Source organism: Arachis ipaensis, chromosome B9, assembly GCF_059453495.1.
Source record: "Arachis ipaensis isolate K30076 ecotype BB chromosome B9, ASM5945349v1, whole genome shotgun sequence".
Taxonomy (NCBI): Eukaryota; Viridiplantae; Streptophyta; class Magnoliopsida; order Fabales; family Fabaceae; genus Arachis; species Arachis ipaensis.
In genome coordinates, this window is record NC_142444.1 from 58565081 (window position 1) to 58578244 (window position 13164).

The following is a 13164-nucleotide window of genomic DNA, read 5'->3' on the forward strand; positions in this document are numbered from 1 at the left end:
CTCCCAGGGGAAAGCTCGACTCTTGGCAAGAGCTTTGGCCAAGAGCTTTGGTTCCCTTCCTTGCCAAAGTGTGCGCACGTTCCTTCCGTGTGACAAGAGAACAAAGCTCTTTGCAAGAGCTTAAAAGCTCTTGCCCAAGAGCTTTACTTGTCCTTGAGGTCCATGGTTCAAGTCTTGGGTGAAGCATTTGCTGGCCATTTTCCTTGGCACAAGAGTAGCGCTTAGTGTCTTCCCTTGGTATCCCTCTTCGAATCCTGGTGGAAGCACTTTGATTCATTTTTGCTTGTTTTTAGCCCTTAAAGATTCCTTTCACTCGTGCCTCAATTCTATGCCAAATATGGATTGCCATACATCGTTGGAAAGCTCTAAATGTCAGCTTTCCAACGCAACTGGAAGCACATCAATCGGACTTTTGTAGCTCAAGTTATAGCCCTTTGAAGGAGGCATGGTCATGCTGTGAGCGCCCAGATTTTAACTTAGAGAAAATTTTGCTTCCAATGCTCATTTTCCTTGAAGCAAGCCCGAAAAAGCTCTTGGGCAAGAGCTTTTAAGCTCTTGGCAAGAGCTTGGCTTTTGATTATTTGAAGTAAAGCTCTCCACAAGAGCTCTAAAGCTCTCGGCAAGAGCTTTGTGCTCTTACTCCTTGTTTTGAGCCACGCTTTTCTTCCTTTGGGCCATGCTTCTCTTCCTTGATTTGGTCATGGGCTACGCTTTTAAAAGTGTGGCCTAAGCCTCTAAAATGTGCTCCAACTTCAAAGTGTGCCCAAAATTCCTCTTTTCTTCTTTTTAGCTTATTTTGTGCTCTTTTTTGCTTCTTTTTCTTCTTATTTCCTACAAGATTTATAAAATTAAAAGATCAAGGAAATATACCAACTAAGTACAAAAGCATTCAATATTTAAGCACAAATCATTAATTTCTTGTATGAAAAAGCATAGAAAAACATGACATGGTGACATGTCATCACAACACCAAACTTAAACCTTGCTTGTCCCCAAGCAAGAAAAGAATCATGCAATTAAGATTGACAATCCAAGGTAAGAAGAATAGCAACTCAATGTTCATGGTTAGCTAGTTTTCTAAGCGTGCTACAATCACAAAAGAGATGTAAATGATTGATGCTTCTATCTAGCTCAATTTATGAAATCTTTTCCTTATTTTTCTTCCTTGAAACAAGCTTTTGATTTTCTTATTAGCTTCTCCTTTTGGGTGCTTTGCCCCATGAGTTAATAACAAAGCTACGATTCTAAATGCTTTGTTTTCAAGTATTACCACTTGATACATAAGCACCACAAGCATTTGAATTAGAGGACTTCATTAAGCTCATTTTTCTTTTCTTTTCTTGACTCTCTAATCATTGATGCTCAGAACCTTGAGCTTTGAGGGAGTGCTTTTGCACTTGAGCCTAGCCTTGACTTCTAAGTGTTTTGTTTTCAAGCATTTGGCTTGATACATAAACACCACAAGTACTTAACATATTGTCATTGGTACTCAAAGCCTTCAGCTTTCTCATTCTTTCCCTTTTTCTTTTTTTTTTGCCTTAATTTTATTTGCTTCTTCAAGGTTTTCATGATTTTCAAAAGATTTCACAAAATGTACTAGATAAAAACTTTAATTAAATAAAATCCAATGAAATTGAGCAACAAGTAGTCATACTAGCTTTCCAATACTTTTATGCACATGCTAATTTCTTCTTTAATTCCTTGTTTGTTTATGATCATGATACTTTACTGCTTTAAGCTTTATAAAACTCAAGTTGGTAGTCATAATGGCATGGCAACATGTTACAAATCAATATTCAAGCTATGCTTATTCATACCACACATGCATACAGAGAATATAAAGACAATCATGCATTTTAAGTGTTGGAAACAAATGAGGAGAAAAAGAACTCTACAACCTTGTAGTTCATCTTCATTATTGTTGTCCTTTTTCCTCTATTCTTCCTCCTTCCCTTGCCAAACTCAGAATGCTTGCTCATCCTCAAGCAACAATTAGAACAATGGCTATGGGGCTAAGATGGATCATGAATGTCTTACACAATGAAAAGTTAGTAGTACATGTGTTCTAAGCAAGCAAAATTAAAGATAATAATCAAGGCACAAGAGACAGAGACATTGTGATTGCAAACTTAAGAAGGTGAGCATAATACTTTGCATAAAGAATAAGTGGCACACCAAACTTAGTGTGACACTTTCACTTGGAATTGATGCAAGTATCTTGTAAGGATTAGAACCAAATTTTGTTGCATAGCAACACCAAACTTAGAATGCAACCACATGTCAATTTATTTGAAATAAAACTAAATGAAAGAAACTGTTATATGTTAAATACAATCACCAAGCCAAGAATCTATCATGAATAAAGCTCTCTTGGTAGTGTATTAACAAACACAGTAAATAAAAGAAAGCATTTAAAACAAAGAAATGACTAAAAACAAAGAGAAAACTAAAATTGTCTAACTAAAAGAAAAATAATAGTGCAAAGAACATTATGATTATGCAAACAAGTGGTGTTGCTGAATGATTTGCATAGAAAAAATAAGTGGCACACCAAACTTAGAATCTTGGTGTGTCACTTTCATTTTTTTGATTTGATGCAATCATCCAAAAAGATTGAAAACAATTTGTTGCAAGGCAACACCAAACTTAGAATGTAACCATATGCCATTTTATTGAATTTAAACAAAGTAAAGAAAGAGAACAAAGCATAGAAGAGAAACGTTACCTACTGTTGGCATGTTGTTCTTTACTTTCTTCCTCTTCTTCCAGTTTGTTAAGAGGAATGACCTCAAGGGAGGAGAAGATTCAGCTATTGCCCCCTGTCTTGGTTTCCTCTCAGCAAGCTTTCTTTTATACATGGCTTGATTGAGCTTGCTTGCCATTGGTCCAGGGGTTGGATTGCTTGTGGTTGACCTCCTCTTGAATGTTGTCCTTGGTAGCTTGGTCACAATCCTCTTCTTGGTGCTTTTGTTAATTGCCTTCACTTCCTTGAATCCAAGTCTTGGTAGTTGTGTGATTGTTGGAGTCTTCTTTTCATCAAGAGCCTCTTGTATTGGTGGTTCCCTGAGCTCTTCCTTTGTGCACTTCTCTACTTCACTTGAGTGTGAATTCTTTTGAGTATCTTCCTCCATTTCTTCTTCATGATTTCCCATTAATTCCTTTGGGAGGGAAGTTTCATGTTCCTCTATCACCTCAAGTGCAGTTTCATTTTCAACCACCTCATTCTTCATAGAAAGTTCACTTGATGCAGTAGCCTCCTCATCTTGCTCTTCCACTTTATCCTTCACATCCATCAATTGGTCTTCATTTTCCTTGCTTCGTAGTTCTAAGTGTTTCTCCGTGTCCTCCAATTGCTCATCCGTCTCCTGAGAAATGATTTCTAGTTCTCTCCAGAATTTTTGTTGTTTCTCCACAAGTCTGTTGAACCTGGACTCAAACATTGAGAATCTTTGGCTCGTGGAAGTTTGTGTTGGTTGTGAGTCTTGGGATGGTTTTTGTGTTGAGGCATAGTCAAGTGATGAAGAATTTTCAGATGAAAAACTGGAAGGTGAGGCTGGACAATTTTGTATAAGTGAATTGAAGGCACGTTCAAGTGAAGATGGCTCTTGATAAGTGGAATATGGGCTCTCAAATGTTTTCTGGTTTTGCTCCTCCCAGCCACCATTAGAATAGCAGCTTGCATCATTTTGTGGTGGAGGAAGATATCCCATATGATTCTCTTGCTCATCTTGTGTTTCTGAAATAAATCTCCATGGATTGGAGTGCTCAGACTTTGTATTTTCTTGGTGATATTCCCAGCCACCATTAGAGATTGGTGGTGGTGGGTAATATCCCATAAAATTTATTTGATCATAAGATGAGTTAAACTCCATTTGAATTTTGGAACACACAACACCAAGGAAAATTGAAATTACTCATATCAGAGATGAGAATTTCTTAGTGAGGCAAAAACTCAAACACCTTGGTTTCAATCTAAAATAGAAAACAAAAATAAAGAAAATGCTTGATCTAGACTTCTCACCCACTTAATCATTGTTGATCTAAATTAATCCCCGGAAACGGTGCCAAAAACTTGATGGTATTTTTGTGGAAAAATGAATTTCCAAAACACCAAAAACTCACCGGCAAGTGTACCGGGTCGTATCAAGTAGTAAAACTCACTTAGAGTGAGGTCGATCCCACAGGGATTGATGGATCAAGCAACTTTAGTGGGTGATTAGTTTAGTCAAGCTAACATTGAGTGATTTGAGTGACAGTTAAAACAACAGAAAGTAAATGACAAGAGGAATTAAAGTGCAGAAAGTAAACTGGACAGAAACTTAAAGAGCAAGAAATGTAAATTGCAAGAATCTTAAATGAGAAGAAATGTAAATTGCATGAAAAGTAAAGGGGGTTGGGTGCAGAATATTTAAAGACAGCAACAGATCAAATTCAGAACAATTACAGTAAAGGTAAATATGCAGGAAAGTAAATTGAGAGTTGCAGCAAATCTAAACAGAAAGGGAAAATTTTAGTGAAGGATCAAAACAGAAAGCAGTGCTTAATTTGCAGCAATTTAAAAGTGGTTCAAGATCTCAGGAGTGGAAGAGACTAGAAAACAAGTCTAGATCTCAAATCCTTCCTTGATCCAACAAGAACAATTGCAAAATGAAAATGGAAGAGTAAATTGCAGAAGAGGAACAAGAGAAGTTGCAGATGGCGAATGAAAATAGAATTCCTTCCAATCTCAATACAAAAATTCAAAACAGAGAAGAAAACTAAGAAAGAAAGCAAAATAAAAACTAAAGAGTGCACAACTCCCTATTGGAGCTAGCCTCCTTTCTAATCGAGCTCTCTTTTGAAAATGAGAGTGATGCCTTTATATAGGCTTTTTACAGAATAAAATGACATTGAAATGAAAAACAAATTAAATGAAAATCCTAATTCTAGCTTGTTCTTGTGCCTTTGAGTGATGATGTGGGCTTTGCTTGCTTTGGATTTGAAGAGAAATGTGTTTGGTTGGCCTCAATTCAATTTGGTGAAGAATTGAATTTAATTGGAATTTTGGTTGAATTTTGGCCCATGGTCCACCTCCCAGGGGAAAGCTCGGCTCTTGGCAAGAGCTTTGGCCAAGAGCTTTGGTTCCCTTCCTTGCCAAAGTGTGCGCACGTTCCTTCCTTGTGACAAGAGAACAAAGCTATTTGCAAGAGCTTAAAAGCTCTTGCCCAAGAGCTTTACTTGTCCTTGAGGTCCATGGTTCAAGTCTTGGGTGAAGCATTTGCTGGCCATTTTCCTTGGCACAAGAGTAGCGCCTAGTGTTTTCCCTTGGTATCCCTCTTCGAATCCTGGTGGAAGCACTTTGATTCATTTTTGCTTGTTTTTAGCCCTTAAAGATGTCTTTCACTCGTGCCTTAATTCTATGCCAAATATGGATTGCCATACATCGTTGGAAAGCTCTTAATGTCAGCTTTCCAACGCAACTGGAAGCACATCAATCGGACTTTTGTAGCTCAAGTTATAGCCCTTTGAAGGAGGCATGGTCATGCTGTGAGCGCCCAGATTTTAACTTAGAGAAAATTTTGCTTCCAATGCTCATTTTCCTTGAAGCAAGCCCGAAAAAGCTCTTGGGCAAGAGCTTTTAAGCTCTTGGCAAGAGCTTGGCTTTTGATTATTTGAAGTAAAGCTCTCCACAAGAGCTCTAAAGCTCTCGGCAAGAGCTTTGTGCTCTTGCTCCTTGTTTTGAGCCACGCTTTTCTTCCTTTGTGCCATGCTTCTCTTCCTTGATTTGGTCATGGGCCACGCTTTTAAAAGTGTGGCCTAAGCCTCTAAAATGTGCTCCAACTTCAAAGTGTGCCCAAAATTCCTCTTTTCTTCTTTTTAGCTTATTTTGTGCTCTTTTTTGCTTCTTTTTCTTCTTATTTCCTACAAGATTTATAAAATTAAAAGATCAAAGAAATATACCAATTAAGTACAAAAGCATTCAATATTTAAGCACAAATCATCAATTTCTTGTATGAAAAAGCATAGAAAAACATGACATGGTGACATGTCATCAAGGCCCTACCCTTTTTCGCTTTGATGAAGAAGGGAATAGCATTTGAGTGGACCCCTGCGTGCAAAGAAGCCTTCAACCACTTCAAAGACATTCTAGCAGCACCCCCAGTGCTCGGGAAGCCGAAAGTCGGAGAGCCACTCTATCTATACCTAGCCATCACAGAGGGGGCGCTCGCAGCGGTGTTGGTACGGAAAGAAGGGAAGGCCCAGCAACTGATCTACTTTGTGAGTAGATCACTGCAAGGGGCAAAACTCAGATACAGCAAGCTGGAGAAGCTGGCACTGGCACTTCTGGTCTCCTCCCACCGATTGCGACAATACTTCCAGAGTCACCAGGTGGTCGTGAGAACGGACCAGGGGATTCGTCAGGTGCTCCAAAAGCCTGATCTAGCGGGAAGAATGATGACCTGGGCCATCGAACTATCCCAATACGACCTAGGCTACGAGCCCCGACACGCAATTAAGGCGCAAGCAATGGCAGACTTCCTGGTGGAAGTAACTGGGAATCCAACCGAGGACACGGACACACGGTGGAAGCTCCATGTAGACGGAGCCTCCAACCAGACGTCCGGGGGCGCCGGGATCATTTTAGAAAGTCTGGACGGAGTCATCTATGAACAATTAGTTAAGTTTGAGTTTCATGTATTGAACAACCAAGCAGAATACGAAGCCCTCCTAGGGGGTTTGGTTCTAGCTCAGGAAGTCGGGGCCAAGAGGCTAGAAGTATGCAGTGATTCGCAAGTCGTCACTTCGCAAGTGAATGGAAGCTACCAAGCTAGAGACTCATTACTACAGAAATACTTAGAGAGGGTCAAAGAGCTGAGGAAACAATTTGAAGAGGTCACGGACCAACACGTCCCAAAGGAGAGGAACACACGGGCAGACCTCCTATCCAAGCTGGCGAGCACAAAACCCGGAACCGGCAACCGCTCCCTCATCCAAGGCATCAAGAAAGAGCCAGCAGTTGCCCTCCACCTGACCAAATTAGCCCCTTCTTGGATGGACTCCATCGCTAACTTCTTGCAAAACGGCAAACTCCCCCAGGACGAAAAGGAAGCCAAAGCAGTAAGAAGGGAGGCCGCCAAATATATGATCATACAGGATCAGCTTTTCAAAAAGGGACTCAGCTAACCTTTGTTGAAGTGTCTGCACCCCGACCATACGGACTACGTTCTCAGAGAAGTCCATGAGGGGTGCTGCGGCCACCATATCGAGGGCAAGGCCCTAGCAAGGAAGCTCATCCGAGCTGGATACTACTGGCCGACAATGATGAATGACTCCAAGGAGTTCGTAAGGAAATGCGCGAAGTGTCAACAAAACGCCAACTTCCACAGAGCGCCAACCTCCGAGCTGAGTTTACTAACGTCCACTCGACCTTTCGCACAGTGGGGAGTCGACCTCTTGGGACCCTTCCCAGTTGGCCCGGGGCAGGTCAAATACCTCATAGTTGCCATCAACTACTACACCAAATGGATAGAGGCTGAACCGCTCGCCAGCATATCCTCATCCAATTGTAGGAAGTTCATGTGGAGGCAGGTGATAACCCGTTTCGGCATCCCGGAGATCGTCATCTCAGATAACGGGACGCAATTCACTGACAAGAAGTTCGCAGAGTTTCTCACCGGCTTGGGGATAAAACAGAAGTTCTCCTCAATTGAATACCCCCAAACAAATGGGCAAGTGAAATCTGCAAATAAGATCATCTTACTGGGTCTTAAAAAGCGTTTAGATAGCAAAAAAGGCGCGTGGGCTGACGAGCTTGCCTCAGTTCTCTGGTCCTATCGAACAACCGAGCAAAGCTCCACCGGGAAAACCCCCTTCTGCTTAACATACGGGGTCGAAGTAGTGATACCTGTGGAGATCGGAGAGCCAAGTCCGCGGCTACTCCTTGCAGGAGTAGAAGAAGCAGTGGACAAAGACCTGGTAGACGAGGTCAGAGAGATGGCCCACTTATCAGAGGTAGCGCTGAAACAGAGGATAGCCCTGCGATACAACACCAAGGTCCTTAGAAGGGAATTTGAGGAAAGAGACCTCGTCCTGCGACGAAACGACATCGGACCACCTTCCCCAGGAGAAGGAAAGCTGGCGGCAAACTGGGAAGGCCCCTACAGAGTCAAAGAAGTGCTTGGCAAAGGCACCTACAAGCTGGAAAGACTCGACGGCAAAGAAATCCCGAGAACATGGAATACAGGTAACCTAAGAAGATTCTACTTGTAGCTTGGGCACACTAGCCAAGCGGCATAGGTGTTTAATTTTATCAAATGTTAATTTCCAATGATTTACTTTCATTAAACGCCTAACGTGTTCATAGAACTGTCTAGCTAACGACTACTTTTTACTTGTCTAAATTCTCCTATCTATTATTCCCCAATATGTATCCCACACCATCGTGTTCTTCAACGGCAACCCGGGACTGATCACCCCGGGAGCCAACCGAATCATAGCCATAACAAACGGCCGCGATAATAAGACCAAGACGGTTTCAACCAAGTTACCAACACAAACGGCAAAACAGACACAAGCGATAAGTCCACGCCGAAAAAATGGTAACAAAATAAAATGCTACCAAACAAGATAAAGGCGATAATCATAAAGCCGACCAGGCAACCACTAAAGTATAAAAGTTAACGGTTTCAACAAGTATTCTACAAGGAAACATAAAAAGCGCGAGTTACAAGAGTTCACTTCCAGGGCATGTCGACAATCTTGCCATCCTGGATTGTTTTGAAGACTCCAATAGCAGACGTATCAAATTCTGGGACCACGATCTTCACTTGGACCTTGAGAGCCTCTTCGGTCATAAAGATCGCGTTCTTTTCCTGCTCCCTGACCGCCTTATATTTCCTTTTCAACTCTTCCGCCTCGGCTCGTGCAGCCTCAGCCGACGAGACGGCCACGTCACGCTCCTTCTCCACAGCGACCACCCGACCTTGCGCGGTGTTAAGCTGGCTCTCTAAAGTCATCTCCCGCTCGGTTAGACGGGAGACGGTGGCGTCGGAGGCATTCATTTTTTCCTCAAAGGACGCAGCCTTCTCCTCGGCATCCTTGCGCCCCCTCTCCGCCGCGGCCAGTTGTTCCTGAAGCCTTTCAACCTGGACCTTGAATTCGTTGTTGGCCTGGGCACCAGTATCAAGCTTCCTTCACAACGCCTGCATGCCCGACAGCTCGAACTCAGCCTTCCGGGCTATCACCACTCTGCGGAGAAGGGTGCGGTACATCCACCTTGCCTGCCCCGCGAGCTCGGTACTAAGGAAGTGATCCTCTGTACCGAGAATCAACTGATTATCAATAAAGGCCCCAGCAATGAAGTTCCTCTCCATCACGGTGAGAGCTCCTTCCGGGCTGGAGGATGCCCTTTGTCTCTTGGGAGTAGGGACAAGCTTAAAATCGTCATACTCCCGATGAGTAGAGGACGACTGCCCAATACCGGCCGTCTCATCGGGAATGGGAGAAGCCTACCTCCCGGCAGAATTCTTGTCGGACATCTCGACGTCCCGGGGGGAAGGTACAGCTTGATTTTCCTTCTCCCCGTAGGGCCTTCCGGCTTCCTGGCATCCTTCTCGTCAGCCTTCTCCTCATCGCTATCCTCCAAGAAGGTCTTGACTAAATTTTCGAGCCCGGTTACCGAAGCAGACATCTCCACTACAACAAAGAAATAAATACGTTAGTCGTAAAGTCGGGAAGAGCAAATTAAATAATAAACAATGCAAAAGTACAAGACAAAACAGCTCACAAATATAACTCCTGGTGGACTCCCGTTCACCCATAAGGAGGTGGGGGTTCACGGGGTTCTTTCCAAAAAGAGTAAACAACACATCGGCAATCCTCTTATTTACAGGGGACATTCCCTTGTAGGTCACCTTAATGAAAGAATTAGACCCCGCCCCGAAGCTCCAATACGTCGGGATGAGGCGTTCCGCCTCTAACGACAACTAAAAGGGATGGCGACCTTTAACGGGACGAACTTTGAAGAATTTGTCTTTGAACTCATGATAGGAGTCCTCAAACAGGCCAAATACCCTCCGACCTTGGGCAGACCGGAAGGACAGGAACCCTTTCCTCGCCTTCCCTTGTCTGGAGGGGTTGGTAAGGTTGAAGAAGAAGAGGAAGACATCCACCGATACCGGCAGCTCGAGATATTCACAAACCATCTCGAAACAGCGGATAGAAGCCCAGCTGTTCGGATGGAGCTACGACGGCGACACGGATATCCGATTAAGAAGCGACATCTGAAAATCGGAAAACAGTATGCGAACACCAACCTGGGTGAACATGGCTTTGTAAAACCAAATCCAGTCGGCAACCCGGGGAGAGCAAAAATTAATCTCATACAACCGCTCATTGGGGGCAGGAACGAAGGTCTCATAATTAGCCTCCTCGTCTGTCCCCCCGCACAGATACCCGGCTTGCTGAAACTCTGTCAACTCCTCCAGATCCATCTGATTCGGCGAGTCCTTCACATCTGAGGTCACCCAAGCGTAGGGGTCATAGTTCGCGGCGGAAACAGAAGCCCGGGAGACGACGTGAGGCATACCTACAGTGGGGGTACCACTCCATTAGTCTATGAAGTCAGGAGTCTGGGAAAAACCCAGAAACTATGTCCATCCTATTCAACAGTTAAGATCAAGCATGGCTAAAGCTATACCTATCACACAAGCCACCTAAAAACCTACCCTGGAATGGTACCCCTCCCCTAACACATCTACTTAGCACTAAAAAGTCATCTAGCAACGAAAATCAAACAAGACAGCAAGAACGCAAAGCAAATACAAACAACAAGCGTACAACAACGAAGCAGAAAAGAGAGAGGACCAAAGGTTACCTGAAACGGTTGTGAAAACGGAGAGGGAAGAAGGAAAAATGCACGGAGATGCTAGGATGAAGCTCTGGGATGCTCTGGACTTTTCTGGGTGAAGAAGAATGAGATGGTAGGAGCGAGAGTGGAAAAAGGAAAAATTGAAACAAACTATTTAAAACTGCCACCCAGGAAGCGCAAAAGACTTGGGGGCAAAATAGTCTTTGTGTACAGGGTTTTGCAACCCATTATGAGAATTTAATGCTCAGCGCGAAGAACGAAGCGACGAATGGTTGCCCCAACAGCCAAGAGACACGCGCGCAGGGGGAACGTCCCTCCCACGGGCGGCCGACCTGACGACGACGCATGGAACAAGAAATAACATGCCACTGATAGCTCTCACGACTATTACTGGCGTCTGAGGGGCACTGTTGCGGCCTGGCCCAAACCCTCTATGGGTTGGCCCGACCCAAGCGCCACCCGACCCTAACAGTCAGGGGTAAGGCGCTCCACAGCCGACCCGGACGCGTGTCCCCGACAACTCACCTACAGCTGTGAGGAGAATGCCTCAGAGAAAGTGGGCCTGTCCTTGCAGGGCCCACCTCTGACACAGTATATAAGGGGAAGGTTTTTACCCTTCCCCCAAGGTACGTTACATGACTTTACCCCCTTTTTCGCCTGCACACTTCATTGACTTGCGCGTCGGAGTGTCTTTGCAGGTGACACCCCCCTTTCACATCTGAAGAGCTCGGGACCTCGCCTACTCCAACCCGGAGACGTACGACCGGACGACCTCCCCTTTTGTTGATCAGGATATTCACTCGATCAGTCTGGTACCCGACCTACCGAACAACATGTATATATCCGGGGCAGGTACACCCTAAATCTGACCATGTTCTATCCTAAGCAAAATATGCTCCGACTCGGGTCAAGTTATTACCCTCCCCAACCGGGTATGGACGGGTCGGGTACCCACGTATTTGAGTACTGCTGTCAAGTCTAACCACGTATTGATGCTCCATTTGTAAGCTCCCACATTGGTTAGGGAGGAGAACGAAGCATGCCTTATAAGGGTGTCGATATCTCTCCCTAGCATGACGCGTTTCGACGAGTGAGTGTGAGGGGCTTCGACTATCATCCCTATCATCAAAGGCAAAACCGTGAGGCCTTGTGTGCCAAAGCGTACAATATCGTGCTAGCGGGTGGTCTAGGCTGTTACAACGAAGATCAAAGAACTATAAGAGTCAAGCTCTCTGATCTCAATCATGCTCTCGAATGAAGGGACGCTTCTGCATTCTCAGTTATATTTTTTAATGATTTAACATGGATGATCTTCAGGTTGAGAAATCCTAAAATTTTTAGATAAAATAGAATTTTTATTCAATCAAATGATGATAAATAATTTTATTGAATTAAATTATATTAATATGATCGTTGGATGATAAATAATGCTAGAAAAATAAATAAATAATATTTTAAGAATATAAAAATATTAAATTATCATTTTAATTTAATTTTTTAATCGACGACAATAAATATCTTGAATTAATTAATTTTTTACAAACAATAATATACCTAAAATTATTTCATTTCTTCAAAAATCTTTTGAACATACAATGGTTTAAGGAGAGGTTGACTATTAAGAATTGAATATATTTTTAAATTTATTTTCAATAAAAAGATTCTAATTCTATCCATCCTAAACAATTCTATATTCACTATTACTTATCTATCAATATTATTTTTAGATGCAAAAAATTTAAAATATATTTATTCTATTTCAAAAATCAATATTCATATTTAACTTAGTATTTCAACAAATATGGCAAAAAATATTACATTTTTTAGTTAAAAAAGTAAAATATATAAATATATTTTTTGGCAAGTTAATGGAATCAAATCATATTTCTATAACATATATAAGAATATATATTACACATAAATAAAAAATGTTAGGTGTAATAAGAACAAATACATAAATTAAAGTAAAATTTAGAAAAATAAGAACCAATAAAATATTGAAAAAAAGAAATATAAATAGAAGAGAAACAAAATTATTAGACGGAAGAGAAATAATTTAATAAATTTTATGTGTATATAAAAAAGGAATAAAAAGAAGATATACAGTACCTAATTTAATTTAGCAAGATTTATGAGAATAAACACATAGAATAAGAGAATAAAAATAATAATAAAAAGAAATTAAATATATGAATTAATATCAAAATAAAAAGTAATAAAATAATGATAATCTATCATAATCATAATCGTAATCTTTTAATATAATTAATTAATATAATATAAGTAGTCTACTATAATCTTAATCTAATCTTTTA

The 13164-nt window shown here is 41.9% G+C and overlaps 1 protein-coding gene across 1 annotated transcript; it reads left to right on the forward strand.

The window, feature by feature from the left end:
• Nucleotides 1–6057: 6057 nt before the first annotated feature.
• On the forward strand, nucleotides 6058–8277 carry LOC148544779 (uncharacterized). Its single transcript, XM_088498983.1, has 3 exons — nucleotides 6058–7098; nucleotides 7570–8121; nucleotides 8251–8277. The coding sequence occupies exons 1-3, from the start codon at nucleotides 6058–6060 to the stop codon at nucleotides 8275–8277; spliced, it is 1620 nt and encodes a 539-aa protein (XP_088355109.1).
• The last annotated feature ends 4887 nt before the right edge of the window (nucleotides 8278–13164 follow it).

Bases quoted from the DNA above. Each gene is read 5' to 3' on its own strand.
- LOC148544779 (XM_088498983.1), top strand. From the start codon at position 6,058: ATGAAGAAGGGAATAGCATTTGAGTGGACCCCTGCGTGCAAAGAAGCC. The intron at 7,099-7,569 runs GTAAGAAGGGAG...ATGTGGAGGCAG, and splicing joins ACGAAAAGGAAGCCAAAGCA to GTGATAACCCGTTTCGGCAT. The intron at 8,122-8,250 runs GCAAACTGGGAA...TTCTACTTGTAG, and splicing joins CAGGAGAAGGAAAGCTGGCG to CTTGGGCACACTAGCCAAGC.